The 25,391-nt window shown below is 42.7% G+C and overlaps 3 protein-coding genes across 3 annotated transcripts in view; all 3 read right to left on the reverse strand.

Annotated features, from left to right (window-relative positions):
* Window positions 1–15,017, reverse strand: part of LOC126564243 (receptor-type tyrosine-protein phosphatase mu) — a 72,473-nt gene extending 57,456 nt beyond the window's left edge. The window contains exon 1 of the mRNA XM_050221232.1: window positions 14,970–15,017. Within this exon, the coding sequence (XP_050077189.1) occupies window positions 14,970–15,016 (47 nt within the window). The 5' untranslated portion in view covers window position 15,017. The remainder of the gene's footprint in view (window positions 1–14,969) is intronic.
* The window catches only part of LOC126565646 (uncharacterized), a 184,829-nt gene that overhangs the window by 82,721 nt on the left and 76,717 nt on the right, over window positions 1–25,391 (reverse strand). The gene's annotated exons all lie outside the window — the stretch shown is intronic.
* LOC126565557 (CCHC-type zinc finger nucleic acid binding protein) overlaps window positions 1–25,391 on the reverse strand; it is a 132,548-nt gene that overhangs the window by 73,463 nt on the left and 33,694 nt on the right. The gene's annotated exons all lie outside the window — the stretch shown is intronic.

Raw genomic sequence — 25,391 nt, forward strand, 5'->3', positions numbered from 1 at the left:
AGAAAATTATAACAAAAATAGAAATAAATACACTTTCATTGTTGTGTATATTATGAAAAGCTGTCACAAATAACCATTTCCTAGAACGAAATGATTATGCACAGAAACCCAGAAAGCTCCGCTCCGGAAAATTTTCTTATCATTTCAATCGTTACAAAAACTGTAATGCTTTCACCTCATTTCAATTTTAGCTTCCTGCTGTCGAAAACGCAAATTCGATTCCTCTCCCATGCACCTTGATTTTATCTCCCTAGCTCAACGCTCATCCTGCTCAACAACATCTTGTGGCATTAATTTGTATAATTTGAATTTTATCCACCATACCCTAGTGAGTGCGCTGGGTAAGTGAGGCAAGTAACACCGAAAACTCATTGAAACGCAAAAAAGGAACAAAAAAAAAGCCACCATGAAATGTCGGGAACAGGTGAGTTTGCCTCCAATTTTCCGGACATTTTTCCGCTAATGTTCGTGACGAGCACGAGCACGGGCTTACCCGCCCTGTGGTGGTTGCTGGGAAAGGTTTCAAAGGTATAATTTTGACTATGACTTTGCTTCCACTTCACTCGTGCGTAACCACCTTTTGACTGGTGAGCAGCAACAAGCAGCCGAGTTGATGCGAGGTTCTCAGTCAAAACCACCAAAAAGGAAACATGTTGAGGAAGGTTTTTTTGCTTCTTCTTTGTGTGTACTATTGACTCCAAAGGAGTAAAAAAAAAAGAAAATGGTTTGAAGAGTAATAACAAAAGCACCACGATCCTGTGGTACAGGGGTTTTTAAAGAATAAAACGGAAATGCAAATAATTATTTCAAGCAATATTAATTTTATCTTTTCGAGTTTACATCCCTTGAAAAATATAAACATTTTAAAATACAACGAAGACTTGTTGGTACACCCAACCAATCTTATAACGCCAGCTACTACTAGAGCAGTGTAAAGCAAGCGTGTGCGTGTGGTAATAAAACCTAAAACCATAAAAACTCATGGTGGCAAATAGAAAACAAGCAGCAATCCGTAGCATACGCTACGTGCTAGGCAATAACACCAAGGCTCGTCGGACGGTGGTGGTTGAAGAGAAAAATTGAATAACTGTGTGCAAATGGAATCAATCCCAATTCAATAAAACACGTTGCGAGCTATTTATAACCTCTTAAAATCACAATTACGACTATGCAAAGCAACAAAGGAGCCCACGACAGGAAAAAAACCTCCTCTACACACTCATACACACTCATTAAACCAAACATTGTTACGGCGTCTGGGTGGGATTGGTGATAGGAGAATACCGGCAAGTGCTTCATGCCGGCTCATCGATACGAAAAATAAGCGTCTAGTAATTTTTCCATACAAAACAAAATAAAAAAAAGCTCCCAAAAGGTGATGTGCGCCAGATCCCTGCCAGCGCTCTGCCCAAGAGAGTTCGCGCTTTTCAAACACACGAAAACAAATAATCCGCTGAGCATGTAAGCGAGCAAGCAAACAGGCAGCAAAAACTTTGAATTGGGTTTTCGGTGGGTTCTAAAAATAGCTCCAATACGGGTAAGCTTCTTCGATTTGCCTTTCGTTTTTACCCTCCGATTGGTCCAGTTTCCATGCCTTTTTTTTTGTCCCATCCACACTACAGGTTTCTGTAAAGCTCGCTGGGGGAAAAGAGCAAATGAAAGCTTCCTCTTTTTTCCCTGCACACTACTCACGCCCCTCTGTATCACAGGTCCACCAAGTGAGGCTCATTTTCCCTGGAAAAACTTATAATCATCCGAGTCGTAGAGCGATCTTCAACATTGCTTCACATGGACGGTATCAATTCACGCTGACGAGGATGCTATGAAGACGCGCTAAAAATAGCACTCTAGTCGCTATTATTAGCCACACTCCAGGACGATCAGGACACGATGAAACGAATCGTCATATGTATGACCTTCGTCCTTTTTGCATTTCCGTTTCCGTTTGCGGTTGAGGAATGTTGTGTTCATTGTCGTTAAAACTCAAGTCAAGCCTCCATCACTCAAAATCGACCCAGGCCGGGTGGGTGATGGTGAAGGTGGTGGATGTCACCCACCTAACCCGCAGTGAGTCGATTTTCGTACCTACTAAATATGTCTTGTTGTGGTTTTTGCTGACGTCTTCTGGACGTCGTACTCGTTGTACCGTTTTCCATCGATCATTTCGTGCACCTTCATCACTCATAGCGACATTTTTCCAAGCTCCCGGGTCTCGAGAATGAGAAATGTCTACCCGTGGAAGGATGAATCGAGCAAAAACTCTAAATGTTGAGTGGTATTTCTTGTGACGTTCCCTTTTTTACCGTATCCTCACAGCCTCACACAATTTCCGTGTGATGCAGAACATATGTGTTTGTGCGAAGTTGAACATTCCACGTTCGCCATCGGAACACAGCAGCGCACCAACTATGTCAACCATGACGAATGGAAAATTGGGTAAAATTATCATCGAGTCCTTCCTTCGCTTTTTTGTTGCTCTTGACGTTCCGACGACTTCAGTTCCATGACAGAGATAACTCCGTGTTGATTATGATCAAGCAGACAGACGACATTGATGATGGTGTGATGATCGTGTAGAGTAGTATCGATGGCAATGGTTAATGATGCAATAATGACGCACAGGAAGTACTTCTCTGCTCCGTTTCACCTTTCTGTCCCTTTTTCCGACCATCTCCCGCTAGATTGCTATGGAAATGGTGTTAAAAGGAAATGAGAAACTTGTGCCATTTTCAAAACAAAAATCACGACCCCTGAACGTCATGATTCGATGAAAACGATAATTATCAGTTGCCGATGACGTCGATGAGGGATAAAACCGACTCAAAAGGGATGCGCCTCGCCGTTGGCCGGGTGGTAAAGACTCTATAGTAAAATATTTAATTGCAATTTGTTCAACCATTTCACTTGATGGTCGTCGATTGGTAAATATCAAACATCGGTAGTGCTGGCTTGCAGATATACATTAATTACTGAGTAAGTTTATTTGAACAAAATTATCACAGCGTGAGCAACATACCGAGTCCACAGTGCAAAACCGATGGTTTGTTGTCTCAATTTACAGTCAAGTTTAGCGCACGGCCGTATGGTGGATTGGTTTGTTTGTCAACAAATATGATAAATATCAGTTGACGACGACGAAACCGTTCCGGCAACTGCAACAGATTAGTTTGTCGCATCGCCTGAAACGCCCACTACCACAGGTTTAGGTTTACGAATGGCACATAAATAATGATTTGTGCAACACTGTTATGTACTACTGATGCACTACAAAGCCTCCAACCCAGCACTGTAAACAGGGAGAAGAGAACAAGTTAATTAGTGGATCTGTCATTTGCAACAGAAGCCGAAATAGGCCGCGAGGCTCGATGACTCAAATTATCGTTTTGCCACTGCCAGATATTTGCCACAAAATCGTTTGAAGTGGTACCCATAAAGGCACACACACACACACACGAAAGAAAGTTGCAAGCTCACTGGTTAGCTTTTTAGTTCATATTGATTTTAAAAGCTGATCAAAAACGGATGTGCAGAACATTAAAGAGATCTTGAAGAATAGGAGAATCTTCCCAGTCAGATTTTCGGTTAAGATATCCCAGTCAGTATCTCCCCTCGTGACATTACTATTTATGCAGTTCAAAGCACTTCAAGCAGCTTTGTCATGATTTTTATCCCAATCCAAGCATAAAGGAAAGCTCCCCCCAGGCAGGATGGCTTCCACACGATGATCAAATGTACACTCGTAAGCGGGTGGGGGTGGACAGCTTTTTGTCCAGTCGCTGGGTAAGTCCTCATTTGTGTGATTATACTCCTTGCCGTTTCGCTTATGCTATCTTTCTGTCCGCTTGTTTATTTATATTTATTCTGGCAGTGCTTCGAATCTTAGCCAGCGTGGCTCACATGTGCTCTGCCGTTGAATGAATAAATTCATCCGGCTAAATTTGGACCCGTTCGTCATGAACAGTCTTCTTGGTCCATGGAAACGGGCGGCCATCTATCCCGGTGTTGATTTGCTGCGGGTGGTGGAGATTTGTTCTTGACTTTTCCTGATCGCGTTTGCCACTCAGTCCCGTGAGACAACGCTGACAGTGACTTTTGCACCGCTCTATCTGTATGTGTCGGTGTAACTCTGCGACATATCCGGCCGAGGCCGGCAGGAACAGAACTGACAGGCACAAAAACGGCAACGCTGAGACAGAATAATGTTTGCCAATGTTGCTGGGGTAGAGCCAGTGCCAGAGTGTAAACGTCCTTACGATACGGCTCACCGGATGTGAAACCGGCATAAGTCTTCGTTCTGATGCTCTCTGCGTGTGTGTGTGTATGTGTTTGGCTAATTTTGGGGCGTCCTGTTACTTTTGCTTTCACACAGAGGGCTGTCCCTTTGAACACGTACGTTCGTTGCGAAGACAGTGGATGTGAAGTCAGTACCATTAGCATCCACGGCTTGTCGGCTGTCGTTCCGATTGTCACCGAGCGTCTGCCAGGAGCGAGAATGTCACAATATCACATTCGTACGTCAGCCGTACGTCAGTAAATGCCTATTACCGCATCATTTCGGGTGGGCTCCAAAATCACGCCCGACAACATTATGACATCCATCGTTTGCATTTTTTCGCATCAAGGGAACGTTTGGCTATCGTTTGCACAAATTGAAACGCTGTGAGTTAGAGCTGAAGCCAAAGAAATGTTGAGAAAGATTTTTGGATACCGAGAATTTCGTAGCTCAAGAAGCTTCTCACAAATCCACGTACGAATTTAATCACCGTGTGGTTGGGATTGTTGAGCCCCCTAACCCAAACTATGTTAGCTTCCAGCCGTAACAAACCATACAGTACCGAAGTCCCGAAGAGTATGATCTTAATAACAATAACTACATCAACGAGTGGGCAGCAACTCGTTCGTACTCCTCTCTCTCTATCTCTCTCTCTATATATATATACACACCGCTGAGCATTACAATAAACGAGTTAGTTAATGTGGTTATCACCGACAATGGTTTGGGCCGAACTGGGCCAATCTTCTCGGTCAGCTCAGTCTTTCCCTTCCTTCGCTTAGCATAATCCAATTGGGGTGAATTTTATCTGACCCATAACCTCGCCCTGTTGTGCGAGAGGGTTTACTTACTCTTGATGAAACAAGCATTCCCTCGTTTTTCCTTTCACGGTTGCAATTTATGAACCGGAAGAGCAACAACAACAAAAAAGCCAGTATTTGTACTTGAAAGGATTGAGCAGGAATTTATTGGGGTTTGGAAAGAGTGTAATTTCGGGAAGGTGTATCTAAAAGCTGAATTTTGGCGGCTAGAATCATTTCCATACAAATCAACCTACGACTGAAACGATGGATTTGTTTTTCAAGTAAAATTACTCATCGCCATGAACGTCAACATTACATGTCTTGATGCTCGTTTTGCTATAGTTTCGACTATTTTTAATCTCAACTTTGAATCGATTCGTTCCATCACAAATCCAATATTCAAGCTACTCAAACGCTTCGTTTTGTTTAACCTGGGGTGTGTGTGCATCGCCGTTACATCAGCAAAATACCATCGTCGTGTTGCGGTTTCAGCGAAAACCGCACTTTTGGATCGTTGGCTTTTCGTACTGCTTGTTCATCGTCGCTTCTTTATGGTAACGGGTATGTACGTACGTATAACCAGCACATCAAGATTTGTGTCTTCCGTAAGCACCCAACAAACCCCACAAGCGTGTGGTACACCCGTGCACTAAGCGAGGTAAGTGCACGTGGGAGCGTGAGTGCCATGCTCTAACCATTGGCACAAATCCGTAACGTGTGTGTGTGTGGGTGTGCTTGTACCTTTCACGTGAGCAAAGGAGTTTGGTGTGATGTTTCTACCGGCTCACATGTTGTTACGATTTCCTACTTTTTTTTTTTGCTACACCGAGTAAAGCGAAGGAACCGATTGAAGGTAGTGCAAATCCGGCGCCTTCCCAAGCACAACGGTTTAGCGATTGTTGCTAGAGCAATGGATAGCATCTGCAAGATAAAGATAATAAATTTTCATTACACCGTAGTTCAAAGCGCTGATATAGAGCAAGCCGAGCCTGAGAAGGCTTCTTCTAGCCTTGATCACCGGTCAGGGAAAACAGAAATCAAACTCCTCGCCGTAAGAATATCTTTCCTTAGTAAATGTATGCAATGCTTACTAGCAGAAGGGAATTTAGAAGAAGTCATTCCACAATGGTACAACAGGGAATATTAGATGTTATTGTAGAAAATCTTTGTGACTTATCCTTAACAAATTCGTTAAGATTTCTGCCATTTACTTCAGAGACACTGTAACACAATGACTGTAAAAAAAACACAGAAAATCATTAAAGTTTCTGGAGGCCACCAACAAGAACTCCAAACTAAGCCTTTGATGAGAACTACAAGTTTCTAGGAAGGATACATTGACTAAGAATTCTCTCAGAAAAATTGTAAAGAAATTCTGAATATATAAGATTTCGAATGCTGGACTCCCAGTTCTAGCAGCTATAATTCTCATGAAATGAAATTAATTTATTGAAAAACTAAATTATATCCAAAACATTAACGTTCACCCATTGTGCGTTGGTTCCAAGAAAGCTTTGCTAGAAATGAGCCCAGCAAAAAGTCATGTAAAGTACGTTTGACTTTACGTACGCCTTCTTCCTAGCGTACCATAAACCATGCACCGAACGTCAGAAGCAGCTCACCACCGATGGGCTAGTTAGAAGCTATCAAAAGCGCTGTATTATAATAATTATAATGCGAAGCAACATGCAACATTGCCGAAGTAAAGCAGCTGCAGTGATTTCTCACGATTTCTGGAAGATAAATTGCAATTGAAGTGTGTGCTGCTGCAGAGGCGCCTTCTGTAAGTGTACGTGTTCTTGGCTTGTTGAACATTCAGTAACCATTGTTATTAAATAAAGATCTTACGAACGATGCTATTGCTTATCGAAAATGGTTAAACGAAGCGCTTAAAACATGCTGAGTTAAATATAATAGTCCCCAACCTCGGTTCGAGAACCAAACCAAAGGTCGTCCGAATCCTGAACGAATCCTGACACGGGAAAACTCAGTTGACTTGGTCGTGTTCGTGTGGCAGGGGTTCACTTCCATCGATGAATGATTGACGAACCAAAACCTTCCATCCATCCATAAACCGCAAAGCAATCAACCACACGGTTTTATGTTGCCATGTTGGAGCCTGTTTAAATGTTAAAAGAGCATTTTCTGGAATGCGGAAATGAAACAACCTTCACCAGCACACATTGGTTCGGCCGAGTGGTTTTAGCCTCTCTCGAGCGTATGTGGGCGTCCCTCGAGTGTCCTGCAAACATCGTGCCTAGCGAGCAGGGAGAGAGACTAGAAAATGGTTTCCGGTGGAGTAGCCGGTGCTGACCTAATCGCTGGAGACCATCGTGCACTCCAGCCGCAGGTTTCTTCAAAATCCTGCACAGGATATTAGCTTGCCCGTCTCACTGATGACTCCTTAACTAAATAGACCCCAAATGTAACATTCATTTTGCCCGTGGTCGACAGGTCAGGCATCGGTTGAACCTGGTTGGATTGGAGTTCTAAGATTGGGCTGCTCACACAAATCCCCCCCCCTCCCCCCTTAAAAGGGAGTTTTTCTGTGACGCTAGAGCTAGGCGGTGACGACAAGAGGCCTCTTTCCGTGTCGCAGACTCCATCCCGGATTGCGACCCCCGCAGAAAGTGAAGAGTAAACGAATGAAATGTGTTACGTGAGGTGAAACCTCAAACCTGCCACGTGAAAGCACCCGGCACTTTTCCGGTGGGAATTTTGGGGAAACCGATTTATAGAGCAAAATCGAAGAAAAGAGCGTCATTCTTTTGTGTCCATTCGTTCGCTTGCTTCCCCCTGCTTCGGAACACTAACCCCCAAAAAGCAAAACAGCGCCGTTTCCTACGTAACGTGCTTATATTAACGTTACCTTTTATTAAGCTTTTGGCGTTTTCCCGGGAGATAGAACGGACAGGCGTCCCTGTACGCGCGGCGGAAGTGTAAACATAGATCCAAACCTTCAAGAAGCCGGGTTTAGGAATGCCTACCTTTCCAGCGCTCCAAAAACTCGCCTGGACCACATTATCATCGGTCAATGAGGGAAAGTTTTGGACGGGGCTTGGGTACTAGTCTAATCCTACTCGAAGGCGTCACGAGGATTTCTCGATGGTCTGTGTGTATGTTTGTGTGTCTGTCACCCGGTTCGTGACAATCCACGTGCCACAAAAGAATCGGCAGAAAGATAAACAACATTCAACCAACCAACCCATCCGCGGCGTATAGAAGCGGCGGCTTATGCCGTTGGTGTGGGATTTTGTTATTGATTGTAGACATTTTCATTCAGTGCTGGTGCTATTCCTCCCAAGAGGGATCGGCAGTTGTCGAGAAATAGAAAGAGACAGAGAGAGAGAGAGAGGAAGGAGCTTTTTGGAACCAGGGGTTGACAACTAGATACTTCTTCCCGGTGCCAGATCTTCGCTACCCGACGAATGTCACGAGCCAAAGCAACAAACAACTTTTGCCAGTTAGAGTGCCGAAATATCTTTCTAAATAAGTGGATTACTCCGCAGACACGTACCGAACGCTATCAACCTCAACGCCTCGTCGATTAAATCCGAGTGTGTGTGTGTATGTGTGTGTGTTTTTCGCTCACGCTGTAATGGGGTGAACCCCATCGGGAACAGTTTGTTTTGCGCCGCGTACTCAAACAACAGAACTGTTCCCGAGAACTGTATTATTGTTTCTGGTTTCTGCTCCGCACTAAACCCACTTTGCAAGACTTGGAGAGGCTCAATCTTTTCGTTCATCTTGCGATTTCGCCGATTTGTGTATGTCCAGATTATTGGAGCTAGTTTGATTGGTGACCTCCGGCTTCCAACAATAGCTTAATCAGACCAACTCTTACCGATTATCGATTACTCACTACACGTCCTCTTGTGTTACAACAATCGATCCCAAGAGTATAAAGGTAAGCTTTCAATGGTGCGTCATATCATCGAAAGCTCACACACACACACAAGCCCTGGATGAATATGATAAGTTTATCACTATTTACTCCACCACCGAAAACCAAGTAATGAGGTACAATTTTTTATCCCAAACCCGGTGTCAGTGTTCGTTCCTATCCAAAACGGAAAACTTGGAATGGCAATGATTTACGGGCGCTAGAGAAAAAAAAAAGCAGGCCCCACAACGTCGTCTTGAGGTAATGTTCTCACCGTTGTCACTGATGAGCGGGATGAAAATGACAAAGTACCTGCAACCAGCCTTCCTACCAGCCCCAACATTTTGGAACGTTTGTTTGCAAGGGATTTCATCGGGGATATAAATGAACCCGGGGATAACATCTGGCAATGCGTGCGATGGGCAATGCGTCATAGAACTTGAACCAGTCTAATCTAGACAGAGAAAGCTGCGATTCTTTCCCTGCTTCGCTTTTTGCGAGCTGATGAAAAGCTTAAAATAAATCTGTGCCCCTGTAACGTCGCCACAGCGAGGTTGTTCTGGGGAAAGTGAAAGTAATTTAAAGGGGGAAAAAATAGAACTCATTTAAATGTTTATTGCCACCATTTGCTTTTGCCGGTAAAATCGGCAGGCGTGTGCAGTAAACAAGAAAGTGAGTGAATTGAGCTATAAAATCACAATACGACAGTGTGCTCGGTTGTTGTTGAGTTGATGCTCATGTTTTCAGTCGTCTGAGGTTCATTAAATGTCACTTTATGATGAATACTGTGCGTTTCAATCATATTGTTCGCGCCTTTTCTTAGGCAATCCGTTGCATTAGCGTTTTGTAAGTGACTTACCGTTCAGCTTGCTGCTCGTTCATAAAGGTCAGTTAGCCTAAAAAATACGGATTAAGCAAAGAAGGACAAATCGAGCCCAAACTAGATCTTACTTCTAGTTGATAATGGAAGAACGACCAGCCTCAAGCCACATTATTTGATACTTGAGACACCAAATAGACACTCTCCTATGTGTAGGCTCCCTCGAAGAGCCTACCATCGTTGCCAATGTACCTTTTATAAATTTTCATCCCCCGTCACCTTCACAAAAAACCGTCTCCTACATCCGAAGGTTATCGTTTCCTAGCGGTAGCATCATAATACACCAAATACCACATGCAAATTGAGTCCACTCCTCCGCGCTGCCGACTAGTGTGTTTTGATTTGCGTGGTCGTTGTTGCATGCGATGCGAGACAGTTCCTTTAGTACGCCCGCGCTCATACGCTGGCGCTGTATTGGACGACATCGGCATAAGAAACATATTTCAAGTGCTATCATGCACGAAACCTCCGGTAAAGGAGCTTGTTGTTGTTTTGCGTCAAACTATAAAGCCCCATACGTTAGCGCAACATAAGACTGTGACGCTGGTGCAGACGACCTCATCGTCTTAAGACCATCATCATCGTTGCCCATCCCATGCTAATGGGGCTATGCATGCTTATATCCGCGAGGCAAAATCGAAAACAACAACCAAGGACACAAAACAGAGCCGAAGGCATATACAGGGCATACTGCCGCACGTCCTCCTTGCAAATGGTATGCAATTTGATGCTAGGCAAAGCTTTTATGGACAACACATAATATGGGGTTTTCCGGAATAACAGAATCCCTGGCAGACAGACAGTAAAAACAAGCTCTCAGTTGCACAGAGTGAAAAGCTTTGATTGATATTGGGATTGTGTTGTGCTGCTCTTGGTGGAGGGAAATAAAAGGAATCCCACAAGGATCTGCTCGGGAACCTTTTTGCCCATTCCAACGGAGCGTTTGAAAACAAATCAAGTTAAATTTGGGTATTTCTTTGATTTGCGAAGCACCAAGCGTTGTGTGCTGTATCGGTCTCCAAGGGGACATTGGAACTACTCGCTCTCGGTAACTATAAAAATATTGTTCTTTACTACGTTCAGTGGCCACTTAAAGCACATGCTGGCGGAAGAAGCACTTAGGACTGTTTATTCCACCTGTGCACGGTGTGTCTCCGTTTCTGTTTCTGCACATTTTCAAGGTCTCAGGTTGAATCTTCAAAACGTCTCCAACCCCAGGGTGCCAATGAATTGTATTCCGCATTGTGCCACTGTGCCACACCGATTACTATATCCTGGCCGGTGCCAGCTGGGAAGCTGCGAACGACCGTAGCCCATCGGCCGAGCTGGTCACAGCGTTATGCGCTCGGTGCGCTCGTAAAGTATTGTCGCGTTTTCATCGCCCCAGGCTACACCTGGGGGAAAGACGCAATTTTCCATTACTGACACATACACTCACACACACACACATTGTGGGCTTTGGTGACGCGAACCAGGACGGGCAGCCCGTTAAGACGTTCCGCGCGATCCGCAGTTTGCGTGAAGCACTTAAGGTCCTTGCAACGGGGATGCCTTGCCTCGTATATGGGCTGCTGTAAGAACGAGACCACATTTTGCAAGAGGCGTGCCAGGTGAGTGTTTAGAGGTTGAAGCTAAAGGGAAAACATTGTCGTATAAAAACAATGCCATTCTCGGTATTATAGCCTAGAAAAGAAGAGGTGAGCAAAGAGAAACCTTGTAGTAAAACAAAAGACAAAACTGTTGGAAATGTTTTCTCCCTCTATTCCTTGGTGTGCTGGAAGCGGCAACCCAACGCTTAAACGAAGCACGGTATGGAGGTAAAGCATGAAATGAAAACAAACAAAAAAACGGGGGAAACACACGCACTCCTACCGAGTACCGACACAAGCATCAAACTTTTCCAATCTTCACGAGTGAAAATATTAAATTACGATCGATATGAAATAATGGTGGTTTCGACCCCGGTGTGTGTGTGTGTTGCTGCATCGAACAGCATACTGCACAAGTTTACCGTGGCTAAGGATGAACCTTGTAAGATCGAAGAAAGCAACCGATTCTGCATCGTACCCCGTACCCTTTGGTATGAATAATGAAGACGGATAAAGATGATAATTTGAAGGCAACGCTAGTCAGCAAGAAGCAAAAGCTTGCCAACGACGCTATATGACACCATCTTCCGGGTGTGTTTGAACGAGCGTATGTGTGTGTGACTCATTTTTGTCATAAGCATACCAAGGTGAATGTAAGATTCACGATGGAGGCGTACCTTCGGCGTACCAAACCATAAAACTCAACCGCTGAAGCTGGCAGCTTAATTTCGTAATTCCAGGTAAGTCTCGCCAGTCAGCGAGGAAATAAAGTTCCACGCGCCAAACCAGGCCATCGTAGGTTCTTATCGAGGCGACTGGGCGAGAGTATCGACGAGCGAGTCATATGGGAAAGCTCTACCTATCAATTAATTCTAGCATTTTGTGATGCTCTCTTTCGACTCTTTGACTTACGGGAGACGTGATACGATAGGATACGTAGGAGTTGGTAAAGGTAAGCAGATTACACAATCACCATGATTTTGGTGGTGAGCTCACACTGGAAAAAGGTCGTCTAGAAACTGCAGAAGAGAGGAGATTTGTGTGAAGCAGTTCTTAACTAAGCATGGCGAGTGAAATATCGATCGTAAATTTAAGGTGTGAAAGATCTTATGGGATGGATGTAGATAAATGTAAATGGAAATGGAACTATCATCTAGCATCTCACAGCTCATTACTTGAGATTGTAAAGGTCCCGGGTCACGGAAGATTTGAAAGCTAAACATTAAAAGCTCTCTCTCATGAGTGATTGAAAAAATTTCTCGCTTTAAGATCGCTTCAAGAAAACCTGACCAATGACAGGCAAGATAGCTACACGGAACAACACAAAGTAGAACATTTAGCCCGTGACCCGCGGCCCTAACACTTTATTTTTGCTATGAACTCGTAAATGTAGGTAATATGAGCCGTCACGCGGTAGGGTCGAGGTTCAAATCACATCACGACAATTCAATAAGAATTTTAATTGTAATTTTAAATAAAATGAATAACCATCACTTTTTTATAGTTTGAAGCTGTTCAAATAATGTATACTAACTACTTCCGTATGACAAACAAAATAACAGAAAAGGGAAACATACCAATCTCTTCAGCAATAAGATGAGCAAGGTGTTACACCACACGTATCGATCGATCATGTTCATCACGCTAGAAGCAAACAAATAAACACACGCTTCGCTTCTCTCCTCTGCTAGAGTGTTTGTTTTTCTTGTTGAATAGTCCCATATTGAAATCGTATTGGTACTAAAGAACTAACAAAAAACACCCATAAACAAACATCATCACAACATATGCGCCGCGTTTCAGCGAACCTCAACCTTCGAATTCGTTTTCTTTCTATATTTTGCTCACTTTTGTTTTGGCTCTATCTTCCTCTCACTTGTTATTATTTATCTAGAGCAAACGCTTTTTTTGTGCACCTTTACTATCGATTCCTGCAATTCATTAGTAAATGCTATTCCGTTTTTGTTCCTCCCAATCTCAATAAACCAGTGAGGCCCACTGGTCCGTCCACCGGCAAACCGATCGAACTGAGCTGCATCATATACGGCGTCACAACAACGCGTAGTGAGGTTTGGGAAAGAAACATGGCCGGAAAATCGCCACTAACCGAATGGAGGAAGGGAAACCAGCCAATGAGTAAGGGGAAAGAAAGTAAAAAAAGGAAGAATTTGTTTACGCAAGGAAAGCAACGTCAAAAGAGAAGGACTGTATACGCGCGTGTGTGTGTGTGTATGTATGGCACTCGAACCGTCCGGACGCCCTTGCGCTTGTTTGAGTTGAAAAATGATACAATAATATTATTACCGTGGAACGTTCGGGCCCTCCATTACTGTGTCTTGTGGAGCAAAAAAAAAAAAAAAAAGAAATCGTCAATGGACAGTACGGAGGACGTGGTACATCGGCATTCAACCTGCTGTGCTTTTGACCCGCCCATGTTCCGGTGGCGTCGTGCAAAATATCCGATGAACCGGAAGCGGTCCTCGGATGGATGAACGGACATCCAAAAGCATCGAACCATCGATCGACTGCTCCCGATGCACGAGACACGAGAGGCTTTAGCTTAAAGTGAAAGTTTAACTCCCGTGAAGAGGCTTCGATCGAAATCGATATCCGGTGAAGTGAAAATGGTGTGTGTGTGTGTGTGTGTGTGTGTGTGTGTGTGTGTGTGTGTGTGTGTGTTCCGCTGGAAAGTGGAACTACGACGATGGCTCAGTTGGGTTGCTTTCAGGATGGACTCGATTCGAATGTTTGGCGTTTCATTGCGACTCGGTGGACTTTTTCTCCCATTTCCTGTGCTGGGTTTTTGTATCCGAGGGGATGGTTTTTTATCCGAAAAACCGCTAAACTGTTATCCAGACGAGGTCGAAATTTGATCAGCACTCGCTTTAGTTTGTATGCACGGAGGGAAAAAAAAGAACAAAAGTACATTCCCCACACAAAAATACGTTCAAAGTTGTGAGGCCGCAAACTGTTGAGAAGCAGGAAGCGAAAGAAAATGCTCGTCTAATGATGTTTCTGGTGCGCTTTACTTTCATCGTCGCTTGTAGCTCCGGTTTCGTTTGATGACGCTCGCTCCACGCTTGCTCAAGCTCGGAAAGTAAGGTAAAAAAAATGCAACCATTTTCAGCATATCGTTTCTGATCGCCGAGAGAGGTCCGAAAAAAGGTTCAAATAGAAGTTGTGGAAAGAATGGCCTGCAACATGAGCCCCGACAGCTCATCGTCGTCTAATCGATTCTAATCAGTAGCCGTTAAAAGGTTTTAATTAAGTAGCTTTGAAATGGTTTTGTTGTAAAGTGGAAAGTTTGAAGGTACAAAAAGAAAAGTCTTTACTACGCATAATACAGTGCCACACAAATCTTGAAACACTTAAAAAGAAGAGCAAGAAAATGTTATAAAACACATAAAAGATACAATTAAAAAGAACATCAAAATGGAGCATAAAAAATGATAAAAACGAAAGAAATTAAAAACAAGGAAAAAACAAAACAATATGAAGAGAGTAGTAAACAAAAAATAAATGAAAAAAAAGCTTCCTTTACCTTGATCGTTGCCGTCGCTGCTGATTGGATGCCGTCGAGCGGGACATTTTGAGGAAGATTCACGCGATGCGTTTGTGAATTTATGTTTGTGTGTTTGTATGTGTGAAATCACGCAAGTGTATGTGTGTTTCACTGTGATGTGAACGATATGCTGCACACACGCAGGTGAAGTGAAATCCTGTGATCGCTGCAACTTCGGTCTGTTGGTTCCTTTTTCGCGTCGGAGAGCTTTTCGGAGTGCTTTTGTTTGTTTGTTTTTTTTTTTTTGTGGAAGTTAACTACTTTTTGTGCTTTTCTCTCTCCCTCTAGCTCGCTTCTCTCGCTCTAGCTAGTCAGACAAAGATTACCGATTGGTATTGGATTATTCCTCGTTTTTCTGTTGTGTGTTTTCCTGTACGGTTTTCTATCTTGCAGTCCGTGTCCGTTGGTTTAATGTGAATCCCGAGCTCAATATGCTGCGCGTGCTTGTGTGTTTGTGCAATCGTTTCCCGGTTTGCCGTTGTGCCCGTCGCTGACCCGTTTGCCCCGGCGGTATGGCAAAGAGGTCAACGAGTCAAGCTCTACTGCCGTATCGTTTGCACTTGCGTCTGTTTGCCGGGGTTTTGCGCTCTCTGGCACGTGGTCGCTACTCTCGCGCTAATGGTGATGATGGGAATGAGTGGGGAGGCAAGGGACGAGAAAAGGGACGAAAAATTAGGACAACCGGTTAATAACTATCGTTACTAACACTATTACGACACACTGGTCTAGTCTGAACGTCGGCCAAACCCAAACCAACGGTGGACCGTTTGCCGTGCCGCGTGCACTTGCTACAAGTTAAATTACTACTACACTATAGAGCACACAGTTGGATTTGTTAGTAGGTGTATAATTAAAACATCTCGAAAAGATAATGCTATTTTTTGTGTATCAGATCTATCTTTTAGGTTTTATAAATGCAAAAGTATTATTAAAGTGTAATTTACTTTCACCAAAACTATTACTTTCTTTTAAATATTTTGCTTCTCAACAATCGAAACACAGACTTTAAGAGAATTCTTGGAAGAAGACTTAACAACAGAAAGGAGACTAAAAAACAGGAAAAAGTACGTAAAAAGAAAAAGGTCCAAAGAGAGAAGCACAATAAAACCCGGCAACCGGAAACGGGTTTCCACATGGGAAGAAGTAGAACAATACAGCACCACATTCGATCGTTTGCTTTGTTTGTTTGTGCCAATAAGTGTGCTGCTCGGCTGTGCTTTTGTGTGCTTTCGTATGCTTTTTTTTTTTTGGTTTGGTTGTTGCTGTGCCGTTATGCCATTTTGTTCAGTTCCATTTTTTTTTTGTTGGTCGTTTCTAGTGTTCTCAGCTCAACTTCTTCGAAGCTCAGCCACAGTCTCGGATACGCATTATCCAAGGACGCAACACTCACACACGGTACGGTACGCCTAATCTGCTATTCATATCTTTTTTCCGTACTACTACTGCAGTCGATATTGCGTACCTCATACGTACTTGTGCGACAGATACGTCAACTGAATCATCTTCTGTGACGGTGCCTAGGTGCTGATACTAGAAGCATTGATGATTTTGTGAGGGCGCTATTTTTACGAAATGGATCGTGAAATTGAGCAAATATACAGGTTCTATTGAATTTATTCTCTGCTTCACACCACTCCACTTAAATTGAATAAAAACATTCTGGTTTACGCTTCGTATAGCGGTTCGTATGGCTGCTGTGGCTGACTATTGTTTGAGGGGAATATTTTATGAATCAACAAACTTGTTTTTATGTGAAATGATAATAATTCAATACTTTTATGAAACTTTTGTAAGATTAGAGTTGCGTTTCAGGCTAACTTTAACACTGTACTGTAATGCAATCCGTGATTGGGTTAATCCTAATCGGATACGTTTAATACTAATCGGATTATACTCCACTGCACTGCTGAAAACGTAGCTAATGCAATATTTATAGGGTGTTTAACACAAGCGATAAGTAATCCGAAAGCTAACAGTGTGTATAACTAGATGACAAATGTTCGAAAAGAAACATGTGTATAATGCACCGGTCTGGTTCTTCTGTACGAGAAGAATTTTTGTCAGGACCAGAAATTGAACGTCCAGAACAATGGATGACGGGGGCCTATGGTGTTATCGTGGTTTTCGACAAAAACTTCAGACTGAATTTCGATGCTGGGGGACTGAATTCCTGAACCGGGCTGGAAACGGTAGTGAAGCCTTGAGGATCACTAGAAACAGCAATAGGTACCAAATCGGAACTAGTGGAGTAAGTTTAATCCGAGTGGCACGGTTGTTAATGCTTGCTTCTGGTCCTGGAACCAAATGCGTGGGGGGCTACTCTTCTTATAAAAAAATATTTTAATTATTTGCTTTAAAAAAAAAATCTCTTTTCCTTCCGAACTGTTAAATTTGGCTTGTACGCCTGGTACTTGCGAAATTGATGAGCCGGATGGGTTTTTCCTTAATTTTACACAAATGGACGAGTTCATCTGAACCAAATATGAATATTCCGAAATTCTATTCTTAAATTTTATTCTATTTCCACTGAAACACTCATAGGACTTATATTTAAAATCCACTTTTTTCCTCGAATCAATCAAGTGATGCGATGAATGACATCTATTACATTGAAATTGTAATAACAATACCTTAAAGTCATCTAGATATTCATGGAACAGAGCGATGAAATGTACTTCGCTAAAAATTATGCTTTATTAGCTTTACACGAGAGAAGAAAAGAAATCATCAACCGCTGGAATCGTCCTTGAAATGATAGCTCGAGGGCTTTCCGGACAAAGTTGATATTATGAGAGTTTAATAAAAATATCTCCCACCATTACCTTTGCTTGTTCAATGCTTCAGCAACAACTTCAATGCTTTAAAACCGACTACAATTACGTTATCTTTAAATCACACCGTTGGCAAACAATCCCATCACAAGTATTGGTTCCGTGGCCATGTTAAAGGGTTCAAAAGGAACCTTTTCTTTCCCAAAACGAAGTAAAATCATTGAACTTTCTAGACACGAATACATACTACCATGTATCTTCCGCTGTTTGTTGCGCCAGTAAATCATTCAAATGAGTCCCACGCTTGCCGTCGATACAAGCCGGTTGCTAATTTGTCTACATTTTCGACCACTTTTTTTTCCCTCGATCAACCGTCGAAACCTTTGGTGGCAAATTTGGCGATACATAGAACTAAACGAAGGACGTTGCTTTGTGAATGGGCTCGCGCTTTTTTTGTATGCTTTTTGCTGTAGCAACTTGCAAAATTTATGGCAAGTCTCGGCGCCGTTAACTATTTCCGCCTCTTAACAGGTCCCTTGGGGGAGTTTTGCCGGTTCCTCTCGGCTTTCTTTTGGTAAAATGTTGTGCTGTCCGAGGTTGTAAGATATATTGATTGAGGGAGAAGCATCGTTCGACAAGATTCGTTCGATTACTTTTGTTTGCACTTGTTTAAAAATAGCTCATTTAAGCCATCGGATCCAGTCAAATCTTGGCAATCAAAATGATCGATTCGAAATTCGGAGGACTTTTTGTGATTGTGTGTTTTACCCTCAAGTAAATCCCTTTGCATAATTCTCATTTCTTCCAAACCCGTAACATAAGCTCTCGCAAAACCGAAACTGATTACACGGAACGGGATTACAGCATAGTTTGTTGCGGTGCTCATAATTTATCCAAAAACCAGCCAGCCAGTCAGCAACCGGACCAGCAAACTCATGCTGAGATGGAAACAACAATTTACCCACCGACATCACCGTACCGTCCTGGCCATCTGCATACCCTCCTTCAAAAGCCACCCTTTACCGCGTGCCAAAACCATCCACAAAAGGCTTTTGAAAACGGTGGGTGGTCATGTTCCGCACAGAGTCCTTTTTCACACCTTCAAACCACCAACCAGCCGGCTGGGCAAAAGTGGCTGATGAAGCGGAAGGAACTGATGTTTTGATGGGAGAAAGAAGAACGGTCCGCGGGCACAGAGATGATGTAAACCTTGGCTGCAACTGGTGCCCACGTCGGACGTCCCTGTTTCGTTTGGTCGTTGGCAACAAAACAACCTAGAGCAATAGTGACAGGACCGTAACTTCCCACACACTCACACAAGATCACAACAACACACATTCAGCGGGAACTGGAAGACTTTTCCAAGCCCAAGAAAAGTGTGAACATAACGGGTGAGAAAACTGTCCCATCCAAAAGCCCCAGGTGTGGATCGAGCTTTAAGAAGGATATGGAGAACTGTACCTATCCTTGTCTGCCTGCCGGCAGGTGATCCTTATGGTCGGCTCCTTACCATTAGGGGAGGTTATTTTTCAAGTAGTTTCGGGTGACAGTATTCCGTCATGTTATACCCATTGTGCATCATTCGGACAACACAAACATGCACCAACATTTTGCGTTCTTTATCACGAACAACCTCAAGCCGAGTTGAGTTTTGGGGAGGAAAAGTTTTCCCAACAACGACAACCGTGCGTCAGAGTTCCTTTCAAGATTCTGGTGTCCGGATTGTCTTACACGGCTAGAATATGAGGTCACGGTCAATGGCGTTTGTGAAATTGTTCACCGGCAGGTTCGGAAAAAAAGCTTCAAAATGCAGCACTTCCCTGGTCCTAAAGCAAGTGTTCACATGTTTTAAACATTATAAGATTTAGAGATAACAACAACTTTAAGGTTTCATACTAAATAAATTGGACTGTAAGGAACGCATCCCTAAACGACGCATTTGTGTTACGCAGCGGAAAAAATGGTAGAGCGGGAAGAAAATAATCACTCAAGGTACGCAAAAAAAAGCCATCCGAGGGTTCGCAGATGCCTGCCGTCTGCTTGCAAATAATAAAAAAAAAGCCAAACAACCCAACCCGAGACTATTCTTAGAACCTTCTCATCCGGGGACTATGTTTCCACATCAATCCGTCGACACGACGCCACCAACGAACGCAACAATCCATCCTTCACACAGACTGCACAACCACACACACTTGACGACGACGAGGACAGATAGCGAAAAAAAAAAATGACGGATGATGCAAAATTTTACTCAAAATAATACGAAACGGAACTTGGTCCGGGCGCGCGAACGAGCAAGCGTCCGTAACGCGAAAAACATTGTTTAATGACCAGTTCTTGGCAAACGCTCTTGGTACACGGTGTACCCTGCGGATGCATGCATTGACCTCGCAGCAGCAGGCAGCACCATCAGCAGCGGTCGCGTACACTGTCTCGGTGATCGAATCCCTGTTTCCCTCCCCTTGCCCCCCCCCTTCCCCAGCAGCATCCGGTTCAAGATGGGGTAAATAATTTAAGTAGGATTAATGCGTTTAAAAATAGTTTGACAACAAATCCTTGTCATGGGGCCGGGCTGGTACTGATCGCAAATCCGCGGACAGGGAGCGGACAGGAAAACGTTGTCCTTCCGCGGGAGCTCAAGCAGACGGTGAGTTCAATCGCCCTGATGGCCCTGATTTAAGTGTACCAAAAGGGTGAACAAACATACGGAATTCTGTCGTTGGAATCTTTACTTCAACAGGGAAGTATCATCGTATTCGGTAGGAATGAATGAATGAGTAGAATCTTACAAAAGAATTGTTTAATTTACTAGCAGATAACATGCGATAAAAGTTTTTGGATATTAAAAAGGATAAAGAGAGAGAGAGAGAGTTTTCAACTGAGATTTTAGTGTAAAAGAGGTTTGATTGCTTCCTTGAGTAGAGATCCAAATCTTTTATGAGTGAATGGGTAAGCAATAAAATATTATTCTTAACAGAGAGTAGAATCTCAAGCAGGGATTAGAATACCAAATAGATTAGAAGATTCGAATCAAAGTCTGATGTCCCTAAAGAATGTTTGTAATACGGCTTTACAGTGTTCAACATTCAAGATATTAATTTTACAAGCTGAGGATATATTACGGATATTTACAAGATTAATTAAAAGCTCATTAAACGCTAAAGAGATAAGAGAAAGCATAAAGTAATATTATATCATATTAATAAAGAGTTTATTAAACAATTGCTAATTATAACATCAAATACCTTTTCTCTAACAAAAAAAGAACTCCAACAGAATAATCAAGAGTTAACGAACTAGCCAAGCAATACAACAATTACCAGCTTATACCAAAGAGTCTGATGTACATATTTACACGATGCGCCAACCATCCACGTTGGCACACCTTATACTGAAAGTTTGGCCCAAAACCCAGGATTCCGAGAGGCCTATTTTCCGCGATTCAGTGCACAATCGTACCGCGCAAGCAACAATCGCTCCGGGACATGAATGAATGAGGTGCACATGAATAGGGACCAAATTTTCACCCTCCCTCTCGATCCCTTCTATCCGCAGAGCACAACCACCTGTTGAGCCTATACACGTTTGTGTGTGTGTGAGTAGGGGAGCCTATGCGTGTCTGTGTGTCTATGTGTAAGGGAAAATCCTTAATCCTTTGTGTACGATAGACCAAGGGCTTGAAGATGACAAAGTTTTCGCTTTGACGTCGCGGTGTTGCCCTCAAACAATCTATTGAACGAACGTACACGTCTGATCAAAAGCGGATTAATGGGGAGAAAATGTGCGCTTTAAGAGGGTTCAGTTTATTCTAGGAAGAAGAAGAAAAAAAGCACCTTTGAATCACAACACAGCGAACGAGTGACGGGATATATTTACAGTCGATGAGACAGAGACAATTGAAGAAAAAAGGTGGACGGAAATTGTTTCTTAAAAATAACTTTAGATATAAATCTTTGAGCTCAACAGAAACCAACAAACTTCCCCTTTTGTTTAAGACGCCATCGTATCGTTCATATGTATTGGTTGAAAACCAATACATATGGGTAGAAAACCCAGCTGGGTAGAAAACCCAGCGAGTGAAAAGGATTGTCTCGTTTTGTTGCCCAACTCAACCGCCGTTGATAGCACAGCCTTTTTCCTCTGTACAATCTCGTCAGTTTTGCTGATGATATTTGACAAAAATATCAACTAGACCAGACTTTTATTATGGCAGCTCTGTTTTGCGTTTGCCAATGAAGTCGATGATGAAACAGATACGAGGGGAGGGGTCCACAGAAACTACTACCGAGCGTGCCCTCAAAACAATAAACAATTACGCCGCTCGCCCATCTTTATTGTGACGCTGTGTTTTCGGCGTCCCAGAATTGCCCTTTCGCTTCTTTCGGCATGCTCTTGGGGTGACATTTTCATGCAGCGTAAAAACAGAAGAAAATAAAAAAAGATCGAAAGGAATGTGCGATAAGATGCAGCAATGAGGGTTTTGAGGTTTAATTTTCGCCGAGGCGACCGATGAAGACGTTAAATTGTTTACAGAAATTCGATGCGATTGTGAGTGCGTGTGTGTCTTGAATCCGAAAATACAAATTTTTTGTAGCTCATTTACAATAATTAAATGACATATGGTAGCTAAAAGTCATGGTGAGACACCTCCAGAATTTTGCTATTAACTTTTGTTTTGAGTTTTCTATTCAATCGAGATTATCTTCTCGAGTGGTCAATGACATTAATTTCTGTAATTTTTATGGTTGATTATTGATTTATTTGAATGTACTTTTTTATTTAATTGTAGGAAATGTTAAACAGCCATTAAACTTATACTTTTTTATTCATTTGAAACTGTATGAAAACTGTGGTCAATTTTTTAATAAAAATATGCACATCTGCAATGCCCATCATTCAACAGGATTCAAAAGGAGGAATAATTGGGAAAAAATGGCGGATGTTCAACGTAGGCTTTCTGACACTCTTTAAGTAAAAAAAAATCCTTCATTTTATATTCAAGCTTCCACCCGTGTGTGGCAAATTTCCACTTTAAACAAACAAATCAATTATTTAAAAGCAAAATAAACGAATTTCCTACGTGTGCTATTGATTTGATGGCTTTTAATTGTCCCAAAACTCTAACTAAGTTCTGCCAATATTATTATCCTCCAGACACACACACACACACACACACACACACACACACACACACACACACACACACACACACACACACACACACACACACACACAAAAACACTCATCTGATTTGGAAGAGTTTTTCACATATCAAACAACAGCAAAACCAAATCAACCCCCGAAACAAGTGCACAGTAAGTGTTGCTGAATAAGCTAATCAGATCCCCTGACATTGATCAAATTTGTCATGCCACCGTTCTATTGTCACGCTGCCGTTTCCTATTCTGCTTTCGATTCGTGCACTTCACACCGTCCCCGATGATGACGATTGGAAAATCAAATCCCAAACCACCGCGCTCGTGTCCACCGGGGGCGAAAAAAAATAGCTCCCTGTAAAATATGCATACGATTTTGCGTGCTAGGTCAGGGCAACAAACGTGTGCGCGTCACGCAACACCATTTTTGTTGCCCTCGCAGTTTTGCCTTCATTTCTTTTTGAAAATCGACCTGCTAAACCAGCTGCCATGTTATTTGGTTAGCAGGAGACGAAAGATTGGTGTTAAACCCTGCCCGGGAAGGAGGAAAGGAGATAGTCTTCCTATGGCTATGCAATGGCGGGGCATAGCTGGTGCTGCTGCTGTTGTTGTTGAATCAACAAATGGGGAGAGAGTTGAGCTGCCGAGAATGCGGAAAATCAAGGAAAGCAGAGATTATGTGACAAGTGACAGCCATCAGCGAATCTGAACGATTTGATTAGGCACAGCTCGAGTATGCGAGTTGTTGAGTGGAAAAAGGCAAACACACAATAGGAACACAGCGTGAGTTGAAAATAGAAACAATCAAGCGGCATAATGACCGCGGCTTGCGAATGCTGCGCTTTGAAAGGCACATGAGCTTGTGAGAAACATTTTAAAGCAGCAAATTGTTTCATATTTGTAAAGGTTTTAAGCCCATTCTCTTGTATAATATGAAACTTACGAGTACGAGAAAATAATATAAAATTTTCCACCATAAACAAAACTCGATGGAGACGCCTGGTGTTTCGTGAAATGATCGTCAATCGTACAGAAGCAAATGCGCACTTTCCGGCACGTTAGTTCGCCTCAAAATAACATCCGTAACTAAATAAACCGTAAAGCGGCTTTTAGCATTTCTTTGAGATCATGCCGTCATGCACGGGAGAGATCTACACGCGGACGATGATTGAAAAAGTTGATCTTTGAAGGGTATAATTTGATAAACACACAAGCCAAAAACCCCCGCACAGCACAGCACACAACAGCATCTCACGGTACGACCGATCATCCTAACAACAAAATAGGGTCAAAAAGAGCAGGCAAGAATGTCTGCTTTCTCTCTCCCCAGTTGATGTAGAGAAAGTAAATTGAATTTTATGCCTATGTAAATATGTGAAATCATCGGAATGATGGTCGTGAAAAATGATAACAAGGCAAAATATTATACTGCATCGATTTTATGAGTGATGAGAGGGCATTTGGGAGGAAGAGATGCCAAAAAAGGATAGGAAATTATGAAGATGGCTGTCAGCAAAGGTGAGCTAATGTTATTTCGATTTAGAAATCCATGTCAATATTATGCAAACTTTACATTGTGTAGGCCGGCCGCCTTGTCTTTGCTTGTTATTTTTTGGGGAAACTTTTCCACCATAAGCAAGAAGCCAGCTTACAACGTGCGTGTGAGTGCGCGCGTTTTTTTTTATATTTTATTGTATTCAGCGAAACAATTCCAGTGCCTTTTTCCCCTGTAATATTCCTTTCCCATCGATGTTATTTGGTGTAATTTTTCCTCTTAGTAGAAAATAGAGAAAAAAGAAACCTTTTCTCAGACAGAATTTATTCGTTCACCCATTTCCAGGAAAACAATCTACATTCATAACACCACCAGGAGAATTTTGCTTTACCAGAGCGAGGTTGTTCGCGTCATCCAGGGAAGGAATGCCGGACCCATCGAAGCACCGGAAAAAAATGGAAGATTTATGGTCGTTCGTCGAAATTGAGCGATTCAAGATGCCATCTCGGCTGAATTTGCCCTATCCAAATTGGCCACAGCACAGCAGCCCATCCACTGTGTGGGCGTTTGTGCCAGTGTGTGTGTGCGTCAGAGATTCCGAGTAAGGAAACGATTTTTCCATGCATTCAAGAACAGCAAAAGGAAAAATAATGGAAAACATAGTCGCTCCCTCTAAACAACTTTACCAATCGGTTCTCTAAACAAAATGACATGAAGTGGAAAATCGGAACCATTTTCCATGACTCAATCGTGCGGCCTTCTTCGTGACGATCGGACCAACTGGACCATTAGTGGATGGGTTGTGTGTGTTTGAGTGTGAGTTCATTGAACGCCCAGAAAGCGAAAACGAGAGAGAGCGTGAGATAGGTGTATCATCGGGTTGAGCGACGACGCGATAGGCGAATTGATCGATTTCGTATTATCCTTTACGACACATGTAAGCGGAAACATTTGCATGTGAATATCGGAAAAACCG

This window comes from Anopheles maculipalpis, chromosome 3RL (assembly GCF_943734695.1).
Source record: "Anopheles maculipalpis chromosome 3RL, idAnoMacuDA_375_x, whole genome shotgun sequence".
Taxonomy (NCBI): domain Eukaryota; kingdom Metazoa; phylum Arthropoda; class Insecta; order Diptera; family Culicidae; genus Anopheles; species Anopheles maculipalpis.